This window comes from Chrysemys picta, chromosome 9 (assembly GCF_011386835.1).
Source record: "Chrysemys picta bellii isolate R12L10 chromosome 9, ASM1138683v2, whole genome shotgun sequence".
Taxonomy (NCBI): Eukaryota; Metazoa; Chordata; order Testudines; family Emydidae; genus Chrysemys; species Chrysemys picta.
Window position 1 is genome coordinate 25,421,319 of NC_088799.1, and position 19,033 is coordinate 25,440,351.

The following is a 19,033-nucleotide window of genomic DNA, read 5'->3' on the forward strand; positions in this document are numbered from 1 at the left end:
TGCTAGCACGAGTCTGTCTACCTGGACTGGCTCACTCCCAGCTGCCGGCAAGACATACCCATATTGTACCTCATCCTTCTCTCCACCACAAGACGTACTGCCTGGCATATTTTTTTGCTGCTTATAGAACACAGACTGCAAAGTCATATTTAAATATTCAGTGGGGGGTCTTGATATGGGTATAAAATTACTGACATCAAATCAGAATGCTCCATTTGTGACCAGGTTCTATTTCAGAACATACTAGTTTGATATGCAAATGAGTTTTGATTATGGCATTTTTTCCTCCTCTTCTAACTCTTTTCCTGCTCTCTTACTGCATCAGAGTCTGAAGTAACTTCTGCTAGTAACGGTATTGAGTACCTGTCTTCATAACTAGAGCTATGCCATTGTTTCAGTGACTGGGGAGTTGATAATCTTCATGGCACAGCCATTTTGATTTCTTGGCACCAAGATCTCATACAAACACTGTGGTACCTCACAACAGATGCTCCAGTTTTTTCAGTACCCAGGATTCTACCTCATTCACTCCCTTGTCCCCCTAGCACACAAGACCAATGAAGAAGGAGTTAAGAGCAAGTAACCACTGCATCTCTGATGGTGGTACATCCCTGCAGTGGCAGGTTAGCCACTGGGCCAACGGGGCCCATGTCAACTAGGGCACCCCCTTCCTGCCAGGGATCGGGACCGGAGCATGGGGGCTTGCCCTGCTCCACCTGGCACTCCTGCCAGGGCATGTGGTCAGGGAGCAGGGCTTGCCACCCAGCATTCCTGCCCCGCATCCCGACCCCATATCCCCGGCAGGAGTGGGGGTGGGGAGGGGCCTCCACTGGCTCTGGCCCAAAGCCCCACAAACCCCTAATCCACCTCTGCATCCCTGACTCTTAGGACTGAATGTGTTTTCCCAGCACTAGGTAAAGTTTTAGTCTGGGCTGGAAATCAGCTACAAAAAATTACTACTATTTGTCATATATTTATTCTCTTAAAAACTATATCCATGAACTACAGGCTGTTAAAAAAGCTCTATTTATTCTGAGTTTATGGCTCGTGATCTAACACAGCTCCTTCCTGAAACACCTCCTCATGTGAGACATCAGAACACCTACATGAACTGTTGGGGGGGCTCAGGCTTGGCTTCAAGGACTTAGCACACCTCTAACATATTTCAGAATCAACACAACAAATACGATCACATGCATTATTAAGGCTGTTAACGAAACTGAAGTATAATTAGTGAATAAACATCCACAAAGGAGTTTGTTTACACAGACTCAGTGAAATGAGTATGCTGTATGGTTTAGTCATAAAATGCAGGGATATATAATTACTCAATCCTTTCATGACAGGACTATATAAGACAAAAGCTGCCTACTTTGGATGTATGGTTTTTAAAAGTCTTTCTCTATAAAAATGAGTTAATGATAGTAGCTTAACCTATAGCAAACAGGAGTGGAAGTTTTTGACAATGCAAAAAAATATTTCATATACATAAGTGTTTTACAGAACATATAAGAAAATTGTTTTAAGTGGTGTGATTCACCCACATCTCACTATGAAAACTGACTCCTATCAGCTGGGTTTAGCACCTTGGACTGTGCCCCTGAAGTCCATAACGTAACTCACTCATATCCACTGCGATAATTAAACACCACCATTACCACATCACCATTATATGGCAGTTTTCACCCACCTAAAAGTAGACACATCTCGAAGTGTTTTACTAAGGTGGGAAAGGGTTATCTGCACTTCACAGATGGTAAACTCTGACACAAAGGGGCAACTGACCCAAGGTCACATTACAAAGTCAGAAGCAGAGCAAAAAACAAAACTCGGGTCTCGTGACTGCCAATCTTGGGTTCTATCCTGTGGACCATGGTGCCTCCATGAATCTATGACCACACTAAGGATTTTGGAGAAGGCCAGCAAGATGGTTCTTTGGGTCTCCTCTAACTCAAACTTAACTGTCTCATTTCTTATAGTAGGGGAATGATTTATGAGCAACCACTGCCCTTCTCTGCTGCAGGATAAATGGAGCCCAGCTCCATCTATATAGCTGCCAACACGTAACCATTTTTCAAGGGATAAATCTGAAAATAAAACAGGGATTTGATGGCTGGTAGGCCCTGCCCCCATTAGCCAGAAGGCTGTGCATAAATTCTAGTGAATTCTGTTTTCATCTCCAACCCAATTTTTAATCCAGAATGGGCAGTAATATCCATATTAACATAAGTGCACAAAATATCCATCACATATCTTTCCCCAAAGCATGGAGATTGATGTCTGCCAATGAAGTATAATTTTATTTTTATGCTTCTTTATTGAATACACTAACTTCCCCATTTGTGTGTCATTTGACACTTATCTTCTTCTCCCTTTCGCCTAACTCACTCCATCCATCTCCATATTTTATTTTGTCCTCTTTTTAATATCCCCTTTTCTCTAATTTAATTCTATTTCATATTCATCCACCTTCTGTCTTTAAACTGTCCAGGAAACCCTGAAGACCTGTGACAAAACATCATTCATGAACAATATTCAGATTGTGCCTAGATTTTACCTAAAGGCTTGTATACATTTAGTTCACAGCAGGCTGGGGTGCAACTCTACCCCATACTAGCTTGCCTCATACTAACTTTCTACGTGGAGCTTACTTTAATTTTCTCCCACTGCAAAGTGGGGTTGATCAAAGCACACTAACAAATTGTTAGTGCACATTCGTAGGGTCCACATGGACAGTTAGTGCACGGCAGACTAGTGCAAAGTAGATTCACACCTCAGCTTGTGGCAAAAAATGTTCATGTAGACAAGCCCTTAGATCAGTGGTTCTCAAACTTTTGTATTGGTGACCCCTTTCACACAGTAAGCCTGTCAGTGTGACCCCCCCTTATAAATTAAAAACATTTGTTTATATTTAACACTTTTATAAATGCTGGAGGTAAAGCGGGGGCTTGGAGGTGGAGGCTGAGAGCTCGTGACCCCCACGTAATAACCTCACAACCCTCTAAGGGGTCACAACCCCCAGTTTGAGAGCCCCTGCTTTAGATAGATGAAATATTTAACAGCCAACATTTGTATCCTCAGAATGACTTTACTGCTAAGATATGTACGTCTTTTTTTATTTGCTAAATTCACTGACTGACAGAGGCCAACTCACCACAATCTACATCAGCAACAGTGTGGTGGGTTTGAGGTATGCTAGTTTAAAATTAATTTCACTGTTAGATCCTGTTTTGTGGCCAGAGAGGTTTGGCAAAAATCACTTATAACTTTTGAACAATGAGTTTGACATAAAGTAACCTCCTATACTTAACTGCTGGGCTGTCATCACTAGAAGAATGCATGACCCATGGTTTAAAACATAGTGGTATTTTTTGTTTCAATATTTATTTGACTCTTTCATGCTTCTGAAAGAAGAGACAGTGAGGTGTTGCATTTATCCAGAGGAAGACATAGAGCTATTACCCCTCATTAGCGTTTTCCCTTAATATTCAAACCTTAGCCCTCCCCTAAGAGCAGGAGTAACAAACCATTCTGTCCTCAATCGCTCTTGAGCAAGTCTGATCGATGTGCTCAGCTGGAGAAATGGCAACTGTTCAAAGACTGATAAGATCAGGTAAATCGGGGTTGTGATATTGAGGAAGAGGCAGTAAAAATTAGTTTTAAGAGGCCAAACACCCTGCATAAAATTGTTTGCATGTACAATGGCCACCATCACCTAGCCAGATTTAGTTAATCTCCATTTAATACAGTATATACATTTTGGCATCATTTAAAAGGACATAAAGCTGCAGTCACTGGAAAATTACCTGGATAAGTTTGATGTTGAAAGTTGCAGGACTGAAAATAAGGAAAATACTTCTCCCTTTGAACTGTCATGAAAACTTTTTGTAAGTGATATTTCACCTGAGCCTTCGATGACCATTCTGAAAGATTCTGCTTTGGTAAAGCAGCCAGATGCAGTGACTTATATACACAGGGCCTTACACACTCTACAATTCCTTGTTCACTGAATTTAACACCTGCAGAATTCCATGTTCTGGCCATGAAATCTATCCTTTGGATGCAGCCAGGCACCTGACATTTTGTTCTTTCTGCCCTGCTGGGATCTGTCTGCAGCTTCCTCTTTCTGTGCTGCTCTCACCACAAGGGGAAGTGCCTAAGTTGCACATTCTCCTGCCCTGGGCCCACAGAAGGAGACAGAAAGCAGGACAACAATTCTCCTGGCTTGTCAGAACTGCCCTTGCCTATTTTTAAAAGAGTGCGCTCTGGTGCGGGTGACAGTCTTGGGCTGAGCTGTGGGTGCTGAGCAGAGCTCACTCCTACCAGAGATACGAAACATGTGACTGGGAGATCTGAACAGGGCTGCAGGGAGAGTGGAGACAGTCAGGGACCAGCTGTGAAGCATGCAAGGCTGATTAAGGCAATCTGGGGCCCTTGGCACACTATGATAAAGGGCCCCCCCTGTGGCTTCACTCCCAAGACCCTGCTCCCTCATTTGAAGTGACAATGGCAAGAAGCCTGCTCTCAGAGAGCTTTAACCAGCTTACACATGTGGATACTGTCTCCACAGGGACCCTAGGCATCTAGCCTTATTGGGAAAACCTCTCCCTCTTTTACAGGGGTTCCATAGATGTTATTGCACTTCCAAAGAGGACTCAACAATGTATGATGGGGGGGGGGGGGGAGGGAAATCAACACATTAAGGTCAATTAACTTTCCTGTGGAACTGAAGAGTGCTTGCCATAGAATTTGGATCCAGTGCACCACAGAGTACACTGAGGCCCAGCTGATAAACCTACAGCCAGATTTTCATATATAGCCTCCTGAGCTGCAAGTACAGAACAGCAGTTGTCTTCCTGGGCTTCAGTGCAGTACCCAATAGTTGGTCAATTGAACCGAGTGTGTATAATAGCACACTGGGGTGTTGAGAGCTGGGACACTCTTCTGGATTAGAAAGATTTGGTGCAATTTAGAGGGAAATTGGCTATCAGAATGATCCACTGATATTGAGCAGAGAGTCAGCTGGGCTTAGAGTATATTGAAGGCTGCAGCTGGTTTGTGTGTAGACGCTGGGGAAAAAGTCTGTGGCGAAGAAGAAGGAAAGAGGGCAATGGAAAGGAGTGTGCATTGTCCAAAGAAAGGTCCTGCCATAAGTCAGTTCCCTTTTCCCAGTTACCAAACCCTTCAAACATACACATACCAGAGGCAAACAGCCCTAATCACACACCTTTCCAGCTGCTAAACCATACCACTGAAAGTAGTCATCCTATACTCTAGTCATAGATCTCCACAGAACCTAACAGCCTGCAATTAATTATGCTAGTGCAAAACTGCAGATAGCTACATATTACCATTATCTCAAGTATGGAGAAGTTTGCAACAAAGTTCTCTTATGCTGGTGCAGAAATTGTCTCTAATGCACTCCACAGATTTTTGTAATGTACAGATGTCACGTAATATCCCAGGCTAACATTCGTACTGCTCTTTAAATATGGGCTCTATCTTGAGATGGGTTGACATTATATAATTAGTAAATTTGCATACACATTCAGAGCACAGGAGCACCTATATAATTTCTTTGTCTTGTTCTAGTTTACCATGGCTCCAGTCAAGTTACTGATCTGACTAGTGAAACGTAATTATGTGAGCTTAATCAGTTCAAAGAACAGATATTCTGATTGGAAAAAGATTAAAAAAAACTACCTGTACAGAACCTGGAGTGGAATTCATTTGATACATAGGAGAGAAATATACAAATTTCCCCAGGAGGCAAATTCAAGTGCCACTATAACGGCTCCCTTAACTGTTATGGGTAGAATTTTGCGTATTCTTTATTTCTATGCCATTTTGCTCCAACCCATTATAAAATTATAATAAATAGTGAATCCAACACTTAAAAACCATAAGCAAATCACATACTGTACATACTTTTAAAATCTTATATGAGTTAATAATATGCAGCTTACTTCTACTGTAAGATGAACAAGTTAAGTTATTATATTTGACCAGTACATTGTCTAGTAGAGTGGGTCTGGAATTGAAAATGCTGTTTCACTGAAACCAAAATTTTTGGTGGGAAAGGGTCAGTTTCATCAGAGTCAGAAAGCAACAGCTGAATCCTGTAATAGTTGATAGCCCAGTGGTTAGGGCACTCAGCGAGGATGTGGGAAAAGCAGGTTCAAGTTCCTGATTCAGACTATTGGCTATTCTGGTGTGGGTCTCTTTCAGTCTGTTTTTTTTTTTTCCTCCACAAAAAAACCTCAATGTAGAATGGGAAAATTTTTGAAATCACAAAATTTGTCACAGGATGGGAAAACAGCTTCTGGCCCAGCCCTACTGTCCAGTGCAGGAGGTGTAACGGTTTACACTGTCCTGAAATATCTGGGTTTGACAGCAGTTCCATTTTGTTTTGTTACTTTGACCACTACAGTTGAGGCCTGTTATCAAGATGCTGTATGGGGACTCTACTATGTTTTTTAGACTTGCTGAACAAACAACAGAGTAGAATGAAAGGACTCTATGCTCCAGCACCCTAGCTAAGAGAAAAATGCCTCGAATGGGAGGAGAGGGAAGGAGAGTTGGAGAAGTTTTTAGTTATCTACTTACTGAGTCTCAGTCCCCAGTAGCATCTCCACCTTCTCTCCTGCGTGGTTGCTAAGGACAGTTAATCTGAAGAGGTGACTTGTAGAGCTCTGCCGAGAGTACAGCATAGTGGAACTGTTCTTTACGGGTGAGGAATTCAGCTCCTCACTGTCACATTGTTCAACCAACAGCTGGTCCCTCAAGGAATAATCTGTGACATTGTAGCTCTCCTCACTGCAAAACAAGGGGAAAAAAACTAACACTTTTGCTCAGAGTAAACATGTCCAGAAGCAAATTCAGGAGTAGCACCCATTTCCCAGGCTTTTCCACAGCACATAATTATTCTGACACTTTCAGCCCTTTAGCAACATTTCCCCCCCAAAAAATTTACAAAGCATCTGCTTGTCAAAGATGCAAAAGAAATTAATCTTTGCGCTTTAAGGCATTTCAGTGAGCAGCACAGTTTACACGGCTTTGACACTCCGTGGGTGATGTAAGCTTAACTTACTCCATAGCAAATGGAGAATAATGTCTTCTGGTTTATTTTCTGTAACTCTTAAGCAATACCTGACATCCAAAAGCAACTCTTTGTTTTAGAATATACTTTACTAGAAGTTGCACACTTTGTTGCTTCTGTAGGCTAAGCACACTACACACACCAGGGGCTCTTTGCATACCCCCCTCCCCAAGCTCTCTGTATGCCACCCTACCATCTACTTCTATTTCAGGGACCCCTTGCAACCTCCACCCTCATGCCAGGGACCCTGTGCACCTCCCCTTCCCCCACACCAGGGGTCTCTGTCCCCCTCATCGCCCATACAATTGTCCCTGACGCTTCCCCCCACTGCAGATCTCTGGGTGCCCCTTCAAAGCCCTCTTTCCCGCCACACCAGGGTCCCCCATTGTTCCATCACCAGGGGTTCTGTATGCCACACTCAGTCCCGACTCAGTATGCACCCCAGGTCCCCGACAGCAGGGCTCTCCATTCTCTCCCACTGCCACAGCTTTTGTTTCTGTGTTCAGCCCCCATTTCTCCCATGGCTGCATCCTCCATTCTCCCCCAACCATGCCAGGGGCTCTCTGAGCATTCCCATTCCATTCCCTTCTTCCCCCATTGTTTTTTTTCTCTCCCCTTTTCTGGCTCAGAAAGAAGTCCTTCAGTGTGTCAATTTTTTTTTAACTGTATTAGGAGGCTGAGTAAAACTAAGCGGAGCTGGAGGGTGTTATGCTGGAAGATGTTAATTGTTGCCATCTTTGATCTACAGACAATTACAAAAGTGGCTGAAGCTCTGTGTGTGCTAACCAGATACCTGGGGCACTGTGTGCCCCTCATTATTCTCATTTGGGTTGTTTTTCTCTTCTTCATATTTTCACTAAAATAGGGTTCTACTCAATGATTCCTAGGGCATTCCCTGAAATTTTGGACTTGATCAGATGCAGCATTCAAAAGTTATCACATTACAAAAACAAATAGAGAAATGCCACTGAACCCATTAAACAGAATATACTTTCCCCACTTCCATTTTCCAGTTTCCAAAAGTACAAACTCCTACATTTATAATGGATTGTGCAATATAAATAAACCTGTATTTAAAAAGGAGATGGCGGAAATGCTTTCTTGTTAAGCTTCTTGTTAATCTGCATTGTGATACAGAATGGCCTGGGAGCAATGGTAGAGTGCTAGAGGGGAAATATATAAGCCCAAGGCTAATTAAGGCAGGGTTCCCTGGAGACTAGGGAGAGTGGCTATAGGTTAATTGGAGCACCTGCAATCAATTAAGGCCCTGTCAGGAACCTAATAAAACCCCCTGCTGCAGGCAGTCAGGGAGAAGGAGAGAGGACTGGGGCTTGGAAATGTGTTGTGAGACCTGAAAGATCAGAGAACTGAAATAAAGGAGACCCTGCCCCAGCAGGGGAGGGAGACTCCTGCCCCCAGTATCTAAGGATCGAAGGTACCCACCCAAGGGGAAAGAGGGTAAGAACCCACAGGGGTTGAGAGGGGGTAGGGCTTAGAGTGAGGAGCAAACTCAGACCCCTCCCCTGCTTCCCTTCTTTACCACCTTCCCGGGCCACTAATGGGGCCCTTGGTGCCCCAAGAGCAGGGGCAAGGGGTAGCATCCTAGCCCTGCCAAGAAAAGCGCAGGACCCACCATACTAACATTGGCCATCTTGTCACAGCATGTACAGGAGCTGGACCACAATCTATTTCTACAATGTTTCAAAACTTGCTATATGACTATAATGCCATTATGGCTTCAAGCAAATGGTTGATGACTGCTGTCACCTATTCTTCTCACCTCGTACTGGCCTTGCTGAAATATAGTATAGTAACGTATATCTTTTAGACACATGATCTCTTTTTCCAATATGAGATAAATAAAAACATACTATTTATTCTAGTGAATACAAAAAACAAGACCAGTGTGTGTACTCGATAACTGCACTGAAAGTATTCAAAGACACACTGACAAGAGGTAGAGCTCAAAAGCTCCACTTTACCTTACAATGCTTATTATGAGGTGGCTTTGGGGAAGAAGGTGGGCAAGGATGTGTCATCTGAATTCTATAAATATATGTATTTTAAGATACCACTTTTCTATTTTTTTAAGTGATACTTAAATACAATGTGTGTACCTCCCTGCAGGTTCTGAAAAAAGCTGCTAACTGACAAACACTCTTTACACCGCTAAGCACATTCCTGACAAAAATAATCAGAGGATTCTGGGCAAAAGAACTAATAAGCTATGGCTGCCTACAAATAAATACACCACAGCTGTCCGCTAACCACACACATTGGGCAATAGACATTTGGAAACAGAAGAACTCAGGACCTCTTTTCAGTCAGGTAAGGATAGGTTGCACTAGTTCAGACAGTGGTGGTGGGGGGAGGTATAGAGGGGAAAACACACACGAGAAGATGCGGTATTCCATATAGTAGTGGGTGGTGGAGCATGTGCGTGCACACACACATGCAAGCTGTTCATTACAAACCAAGGAAGAAAACAAAATGAAGCACCGTTAGCATCTGAAGTACACTCTGAATGATATTCCAGAATTAATTGGACATGCAATAGCACTTCTATATATAATTTCTCAATTACTTTTGTTCAGGGTTACTAAAATGGAAAAAATGGATACCATGAAGAAATACAATTTTAAAAAATCTGTTACCCAAGCACCAAGACTTTTAAAAACTTACACTCTTTCTCCCTAAACAACTGTCATTCATCTTCCTAAATCTGAACTACCCTAGCTAATCAAGAATCTCTTTGCCGTGTCTTCAGCTGTTGGGTAAGAGAATGCCTGGTCAGGTCATCTTGTTACTTGACGTTTCTGTGTGCTGTCAGTAAACAGTTACTTCAACCCCTCCCAGGCTCCCATCCATTAACATTTATCTGACAACAGGTGCCTGAACTGTGGAGTCTCCAGCCATCTTCAGAAACATGCCTAAGCACTCCACACTGTGAATCCAAGCGGGTTTCTTTTATATTTGTTGTTTTAGCCAACTTATTCATATCTAATTAGTGTAAAGAAATACTAGAAAAGCCTTTCAAGGAGAAGTTCATCTTAATTACATTTCCAGTTCTTTAAATTGTTTACCTGCGTTCAGCTACCAAAACATGATCCAAGGAGCATTCGAAAAAATTTGCACTACTTACTTTGGAAACGGAATTGCTCAGCTAAAAAAAAAAAAAAAACACAAATTGAAAGCCTTTTTGCCTTGCATTGGATAACGTGTGGATATTTCCCACAATGGTCTTACAAATGATTGTAAATTCACCAGCTGTTCATCAAGATGAGTTACTTTTAAAAGGCAGCTGATAATTACCTAACTATCAGTTTCAGTAAGCCTACTCTGGATTGTAAACTGTGACAAGACCCCCACTACTAAAACCAGGCAGGGTCATTTTTCAGATTTATTGTCCCTCAAGGGCTTGATGAAACGAAGAAAAATCCAAAATCTGGTAATCTTCTGTACAGCAGCACAGAAAAAAATGATCCCATGGTCAACATATTTCTCAATTGTTTCTGGTTGTGCAGTAAGAAATTCTCCTTTTAGTTCAAACCAGTAGTATTGATAGTTATACTCAGGGCCAACGAGGGGGGGGGGGGGGAGCCGGTACAAATTACCGGGGCCCGGCTTCTCTTCCCCCTCCCCCCCCGTCGCCTTACCGGGGCCCGGCTTCCCCCCCTTGTCGGCCCCGTTTAGCCGGTCCGCCCTTGCTGGGGGGCCCGAAAAATTTTTTTCACCAGGGCCCAAACCCGCTCTCGGCGGCCCTGGTTATACTAACTATGCTGGTATGGACGACTAATCCATGAATTAACCAGTCACCAATATGTGAACCAATTAGATACTAACCATCTAGCCATGAGATGTGAATAGAAGACAATAATAATTCTAGGTTTCACAGTAACTGTTTTGTTTAATTTCAGAATATTTGCTTTATTCAACTGTCATTAAACAGATAATCCAACTGAACCATCACTCTTTCAGAGAGAGACTCTCTCTCTCTCTCTCTCTCTCTCTCTCTCTCTCTCTCTCTCTCCAGTAAATCAAAATCCACACTACAGCTTAGTCAAGTCATGACTTCACTTATGGCCTATAGGGTACAATATGAGTTGCACGGCTCCACTGAGGTACAGTCTATTTTGTAGATCTTTCCTTATTGTCTGCAGTAGAGAGATACCACTATCCACTTCTGTTAATAGCTGAAGTCTGTAAAACAAACTGACTCAGGATAATAGGTGGAAATATACACTACTCTCTGAACTCCAAACACTGATTTTATAACTTTGTGAAAGCAAATTTCTAAGAGATTTAGGGATTGAACAAAGGTCTGTTTGCATTATGTTCTGGTGCCTCCGAATAGTGTGTTTTGCCCCTATTCATGTTGGCAGATATACATCAATTCACAAGCATGTGCACTGTCCAATAGAAGATGGCAGACCGAAGTATTCAGTATTTTCAGGCAATGAATGACAAGCCCTGACAAAAGCCACATAACTATTTAGCACTAAAAAGATTAAACAGCAACTCAATCAACATCCCATTTCAGATTATCTAATATCTATGTTAATCTTTTTGAGAAGACAGTAACGTTGATCTGCTTATTTCCAAGTAGTTCTTTCAAGCTTTCTTCTCTAAGCAGTAAATCACACAAAACAGACAAAGTACAGCCCCAAGCTATAAGATTTTACATCGCACACTATTAATCATTATTGTACAACCATGCAAGATAAAATCAGCACCCAGTCAAACCAGAACATATGGCATATGCTTCTTCACTACACAACTAGAGATCCCCCCCCTTTCTGATTATTATTATTAAAGTAACTTCTCTGCTCAGCAGAATAAAAATTGCAGAGAAGTAGTTTAAGATTCATTTCAACTTCTGGAAAGCCACTTGTAATATGTCATTGACTAACAGCTCTGCTTTCCTTCTTTCTGCTTTTTGAATTCGACCAAAACATCCAATTTAGACACTGGCAAGGTTCAGAAGGTGTCAAACTGCACAAAATCTCACTGCAAACTCGAAATGTTTAAAAATACTTATTCCCTGTCCAAACAAAGTTTCAGTGAATTAAGTGAGTGTTTTGTTGTAGGACTATGCCAATTATTTTAATATAATTAAATAAAAAAACGGATATCTTCTAGATAAGGTTCCTCTAAGCAGTGGCAGGACACCGTGCCCTAAATCATACATTACCACTGTACAAATCAAAGTAAGCGGTACTATATAATAGAGGTAGGCAAGCCAACAAAGGCATCAACCTGGTTCTGGCTTATCTCCGTGTCCATGGAATACTATAAGCCAAAGAAATGCCAACCCAGGGAGTATGTTCTTGCAAGGATAAGGGCCTTATATAGCACTCCATGTGTTTTCTTATGAATAATTGTTTTGGACAGATTCCATTACTTGGCATGGGCTTTAACTTGTAGAAATATGTGAGACTCGGAGCTGCAGCACATTCATTTGTTGTAACTAGCCAGAACTATAATCTGAACCAGCAGTTCTCAAACTGTGGGTCGGGACCCCAAAGTGGGTCTCAACCCCATTTTAATGGGGTTGCCAAGGCTGGTGTTAGACTTGCTGGGGCCTGGGGCTGAAGCCGTAGCCTGAGCCCCACTGCCCAGGGCCGAAGCCCAAGGGAAATGGTTGCTGGTGGGTGCTAAGCACCCACTAATTGTTTTTCCTGTGGTGCCTAGGCAATAAATATATCCCTATACCTCCCAGAAGTCTCCAGTAAAATCATGGGGGGTTGGGAGGTGAGACTTGACAATCCTGGTAGTTCTAAGGTAAAAGTAGTTGTTGTTGTGGCATTGAGTGCACTGGGTAAGGTACACTACATGTTGGGATAGGCATGTGTGGGATCCAGGGATCTTGAAAGGTATGTTGTGTGGACTGTTGATCCTTGTTGCAGTGGAGATATATCTGCAGGTTTTGCATCTGCTGTTCTGGCAGGGTCTGGTGCTGCTTTGAGAGTTGATGTGTCCTGGTCTGCGGGGAGCTTGCTTCTGATGATGAGCTTAGAGAGATTGTGGGGGGAAGGGGTTATTTGAAGGTCAGAAGTGGGGGTTCAGGAAAGAACTTTCCTGAATTAAATGCCCCAACAACTATGGTGCTGACCAGAGCCGCCGTGACTCAGTGCTTTACATTCCGTGATCCAGTACTGGGTACCCACAGTTTGAAAACCACTGGAAAAAAAGACATTACTTCACCCTCCTGGCCTCTCCAGTATCCTGAAACCAACACGGCTACAAATACACAAGTAAAAAAAGCTAGAAAATTTACAGTAAATAAACCCAAATTATTCCTTCACGCTTTCAAATGGGTCTTTTTAAACCAATAAAATGCAAGTACAAATGAATCCGTTATTTTAGCTTATTACCATTAAGAATACCTGCTAGTTCCACACTGAAATCTTAAGTATTTCATTAAAAAAGTTGCTTCCTTTTGTTTGTGTTGAGGTATCTACTTGCCTCTTTAATTAGGAAACTGAGGTTTTTCCTTTTTTTGGCATCTGGTGTACAAACCCAGTTTTGCAAGCAGCTGTGAACAGGTAACATTCCAAAGTATTATTTAACCTTTGGGTGGTTTCCAATTTATGAAGTCCAGCTGCATTCCATTGCTAAGATCATCTCAGGAGTTGACAAGCCATGCAGCCATTAAACAGACATGATTTTAGTGGTATCTTTAGGGGATTACAGAAAGTGAGCTGAAAACATTTAATAACTCTCTATCCTCACTAAAATAGAGGTCTCCTTGCAGTTTGAGAGAAACCTTTTAATAATCTTCAATATTGCCGTTTGAGGGGTCTTTTTTGAATGGGTGAATAAAGAACGTCTGCTTCAACTATAGTTAAACATGGCATGAACTCCCTACTTCCTGAGTAGAAAGGGAGGACGATAGCACGCCAGCTCAAATGCAGCCACTCCACATTGAAAGCTGGAATCCCTAACCAGACCTTCTTGACCCCTGGACTGTATGCATAGGAGCTATCTGATCCAGGTAGGTTCAAGAGGGAGCTCTGTTCTATCCTTAGCAGAATGCTGCTAGAGCCTACACTTCCAGGCTTTAGTGAGAAGTTATAAGGATGCTCCTGCAGACAGTTCATTTTCTGAGCTCTCTGACTGGTTGAGAAAATGTAGGTTATAGAAACACTGTGATAAATGGCAACATATGAATAGTTCTCTAAACCTAGCAATTCCGTAACAGTGCCTCAGGTCAAGTTCAGAATGGATATGTTTTATACACACAATTGTAGCAAGGGGAGAGGGGATGGCCCTGAAGTTCAACCTGGGAGGAACACATAAAAGAAAGATTAATGTTACCTAGCAAAAATATTTAGATTTCTATTGAGGTACCTTTATTTTAAAGCAGCACTGTCTATATCTCAGGTGTCACATGTAAACCTTTTTATAGGTAGATTTAGCCGGCTTGAGGTATTTATGTGAAACCACATAAAATATTTGGTTTCTGTAGAATTGAATCTAATTTAAAAAAAACTGCTTGCTCTCATAGTTGTGAAGAAAACCTTCAAGATGTGACCCAAGTACAGCCAATAAAGTGCTGTCTACCGGATACAAAAAGCCTGAAATAATGACTCAAGAGACAAAGGGTGTGAATTCCTCTGCCCCCTAGGATGTTTAAATTTGAAGGGTCATTACTGGACTTTAATGTCAATGTGAACCATTTCATTAGCAATCATGTTAGTAGATGGAATGGGATGAGCGTGAAGCACAGGGGACTAGAATTTGGTGTTGCTACAGGAAGGAAAACGCAGAGGAAGAACAAGAAAAAAAGAGAGAAGGACACCCTGGATCCACAGTCTTCCATCACGCGTTCAACAGATAGAAATCTTAAAGGTTGTATTAAGAAGGCCAGAAAAGTTTACATAAAAAAATCCATGTGCAATTTTTACATTAAAAATGCAGATCCTGTCTACGTCCTGGAAGATTCCACAGAAGCTGGAGAATAAACAATCAGGAAATCACAAGAAGCTGAATACTAAACAATGAAGGGATGGAATTTTTAGCTACCATTTAATGCTCTGGGCCAGAAGGTAAAAACAGATGCTGGATTCAGGATATACCGTATATACTCGATCATAAGCTGGTTTGTTTATAAGCTGACCCCCCCCCCAAGATGGATAAGTAAAAATGGAAATTTTTTATAACCCTATAATTCAGGGGTCAGCAAACTCGGCTCCTGAGCCATCAGGATAAGCCGCTGGTGGGCCGAGATGGTTTGTTTACCTCGAGTGTCTGCAGGCACGGAGGTAAAACTAAGTAAACAAAAGTGTCCCGGCGTGCCAGCTGGGCCGGGACAGCAACTGGTGGGGAGAAGCTGGGAGTCAGGGGAGTAACCCCTGTGACCACCCCTATGACCCCACCCCTAACCTGGGACCCCCACACTCTCCCCATCCCATCCCTTCCCACCTTATCTGTGGAGGGCCAGGGGAGGATGTCTCTGGCCGGGCTGTAGCTGCTCTGACAGGCTGGGCAGCATGGCTGCAGCCTGCTCCAGCAGGCCAGACCGGGCGGCGCGGCCACAGCGTGTTCCAGCGAGCTGGGCCTGGTGGCTCGGCTGCAGCGTGCTCCAGCGGGCTGGGCCTGGTGGCTCGGCCGCACCGTGCTCCGGCGGCCCGGGTGGCATGGCCACAGTCTGCTCTGGAGGGTGGGGCCGAGCGGCACAGCTGCAGCCTGCCAGCCCCGGAGCTGCAGCTGCTTTGGAGGCTGGGGGGAGAGCAGCGTGGCCAGAAGCGGAGAGACTCTGGCCCTGCCTCTTCCCTTCTGGCTCTGCTGCCTCTCCTTGCTCCCTCTGTTGGGGGGAGGGGCTGTGTCCCACCTCTCCTCCTTCCCCGTTCATAAGCCGACCCCATTCTCTGGTGCTTCTCTTTTTTACTAAAAAAATTTGCCTTATGAACAAGTATATACAGTAAGTTGCCAACTGTCAATTCCCCCCAGGCCGGAGAGATGCGGAAGATAATGACTCAGTTGAGGTACAAACAGTGGAGCCCAGGCCTCACACACTTTTGGTTGAAGGAATAGTGAAGAGTGGAGCAGTGGAAGAGCCACTCAAGCAGGTTCCCTCACCGAGCTTGTGGATTTATCATTAGAAATCCATTTGGTGTTAATGCTCTATGGCCCAACGGAACCATGCTGCCGTCAAGCCAGCTGCACAAAAGCACAGCATCTCACTGGGTGTCTCCTGTGATCTGCTACCGGTAGCTTCAAGGGCCAGAGCCCCAGGCTGTTCTGCAGCAGACACTGCAGTGCCCTAACCCCTCACACAACAAGCATGCTGAAGCAACTCTGAGTTTCCTGCTTCTTTGTGATACACAGAAGAGTAAATGGGGCCCTAAGCAATCCTCAAAAGTGCATTTAATATACTTATGCATGATTGGGGTGCATAGCAGCATGATGTTTAAAGCATAAGCCTCTAAAATATTTCAGAGTTGCATGGGATTTGGCCATATGATGCCCAATAAAGTGAGGGGAATTGGGTTGCTAAATCCCATTCAGCTATTTGAGAACATAAAGGTAGGCTGTTAAGTCTTGCCATTACAAATGCAGGATGAACCCAAACTAGGGGCTGTGGAGGGATCTGACTAGGAAAGCACTGTAGGAATGAAAGCATAAAACCCTATGTGGAGCATGCCTAAGTGTTCAGTATCATGAGGTTTCTTGACCTTTATCTTATAGCTAAATCTCACTGAACAAATGCTTTTCTGGAGTGCTTGCTTACTGTAATACACAAAGGCAGTTCTTTTAATGATGCTTCTGGTATGTAAAACATTTGTAACTTGAAGTCTTTGTATCAAGATTTGAGGACTTCAGTAACTCCAGAGGTTAGGAGTCTATTACAGGAGAGGGTGGGTAAGAGTCTGGGGCCTGCGCTGTGCAGGTCAGACTAGATGATCATGATGGCCCCTTTTGGCCTTAAAGTCTGAGTCTAAGTGCAAGTACTGCTCTACATGCAGAACATTGTTGGACCAACACTGCTTGTCAGTTATCTGTGGGACCACTTTGACATATACCATCAATCCCGGCCTTTAAAGATTTTGGACGTAATCACTCCTCATTGTGCTAACTGAGCTCTACAAATATGGTTAACGACTTGGCCAGGGCAAGTGAAAACAAGCTTCAGGATACAGAGCGAAAACTCATTTTGCACAATTTCAAGCAGCTGAATGATTAGGACTTATAATGCAGGGGTGAGCAGAGTGATTTTTATGGCAGCTGTGAAAAATGCATGTGAAACCCAAATGTGCAAATATAAATACATAGTGTTTTAAACTTGAATATCACCTTCAAAATATCCATGGTTACATCTTAAACTAGAGGACCTGTACCAATGGTGTTAGTACAGTCATTAAATTATTTAATGTTCTAACATGTGTAGAAGCCAGTTCAAGTTTAACTTTGAAAAACTGCATGGAATGGATTTTTTTTGCACAGCTAAGGGGCAATGGATCATATAAAATGTAATTAGTAAGTTTGTCTGCATTTGTGCAGCACATATTTTGTGATCAGAATGACTGTGGTAGGATCACAGGAATCAATACTTTTCAACTTTATATGTTTACTTAGAAAGATCTTGGTACAGTGAATATATAAACTCCATCATTAAGATCAAGTTTTATTTACTGTAACTCATAGGGTCCACTGGGATATCACAGACTCCAACAGCTGGAAGATGTTATAAATCAAAAGCACCAGTTTTTGGAGAGAATACATTATTACAAAAAATTATCTGGGAAGCTGGGCAACCAAGCTATCGCACAGGAAACCAATAAACAATGTAACAACAGAGATAATACACTTTTTCATTGTTTTCTAACTCAGAAGTTTACTTAGCTACCAGCACAATAAAATATTAACGCTAGTCCCCTGAGAACAGAAAGAAACATGATGTTTAAAGATGCGTGGTACAAATCTGTGATTTGCTGCCAATGTTTCAGAAAGGGTTTCCATAAAAATGTTCCCGGTAGCCCAGAAGTGGGCAAACTTTTTGGCCCGAGGGCCATATCTGGGTGGGGAAATTGCATTCAGGGCCATGAATGTAGGGCTGGGGCAGGGGGTTGGGGTGCGGGAGGGAGTGTAGGGGGGCTTGAGGGGGTGTAGTGTGCAGGAAGGGGCTCAAGACAAGGGGTTGGAGCAGAGGAGGGGTATGGAGTGCGGCAGGGAGCTCAGGACAGGTGGTTGGGGTGCAGCAGAGGGTTGGGGGGCAGGGTGCAGGAGGGGGCCGGGCTCTGGTGCCGCTTACCTGGAGCGGCTCTGGGGTGGCAGCGGTGCATACCGGAGCCAGGAAGCAGCCGGCACCATGACCCTGAGGCCCCTGGAGGAGCGGGGGGCGCGGCTCTCGCCTGTGGGTACCTCCCCCAAAGCTCCCATTGGTCAAGGTTTCCTGCCCTCTGCCCCTGCCCGGGGCCACAGGGACATGGTGCCAGCTCCTTCCAGGAGTGGCACGTGGCACCACGGGGGTGGCAATTCCGCAGGCCGGATCTGGCCCACAGGACGTAGTTTGCCCACCCCTGCTGTAGCCTGTGATAAACCTTGTGTCCCAGTGGCGTGTGTACCACAGTGAACAGGCTAGGGAGAAATCTATTCGCTTGAACATAACCAAGAACTAAGGCAGCAAACAAATCATGCTGCACTTTGCTGGAAGTGTTATGCATTTTTCAGAAACAAAATGTGAAACTACAACAGAATTATAGTATAGTGCTCAATTGTACTGTTTGAAGCACAGACTCAAAATTTTAGCAATCTTTTTTAAAATACCTGATATTTGGTGTAACTGGTCAACCCGAAAGCAAAACATTTGCTCTTCAAAACTATTTTTTAGTAACCACAGAGCAAATAATCTCTGTCAGGAATGATACAGCAGCATCTGCAGAGGGCATGAACTCCATCAAAAGCAGAGGAATGACCGTAACGTTCCCTTCA

General features: G+C 43.4%; 1 protein-coding gene across 4 annotated transcripts in view; it reads right to left on the bottom strand.

Moving 5' to 3' along the window:
- The window catches only part of ARHGEF26 (Rho guanine nucleotide exchange factor 26), a 114,267-nt gene that overhangs the window by 19,337 nt on the left and 75,897 nt on the right, over window positions 1–19,033 (bottom strand). For all 4 annotated transcript variants that reach the window (XM_005286961.4, XM_005286962.4, XM_005286963.5 and 1 more), the window contains one exon: window positions 6,607–6,816. In XM_005286961.4, the coding sequence (XP_005287018.2) occupies window positions 6,607–6,816 (210 nt within the window). The remainder of the gene's footprint in view (window positions 1–6,606; window positions 6,817–19,033) is intronic.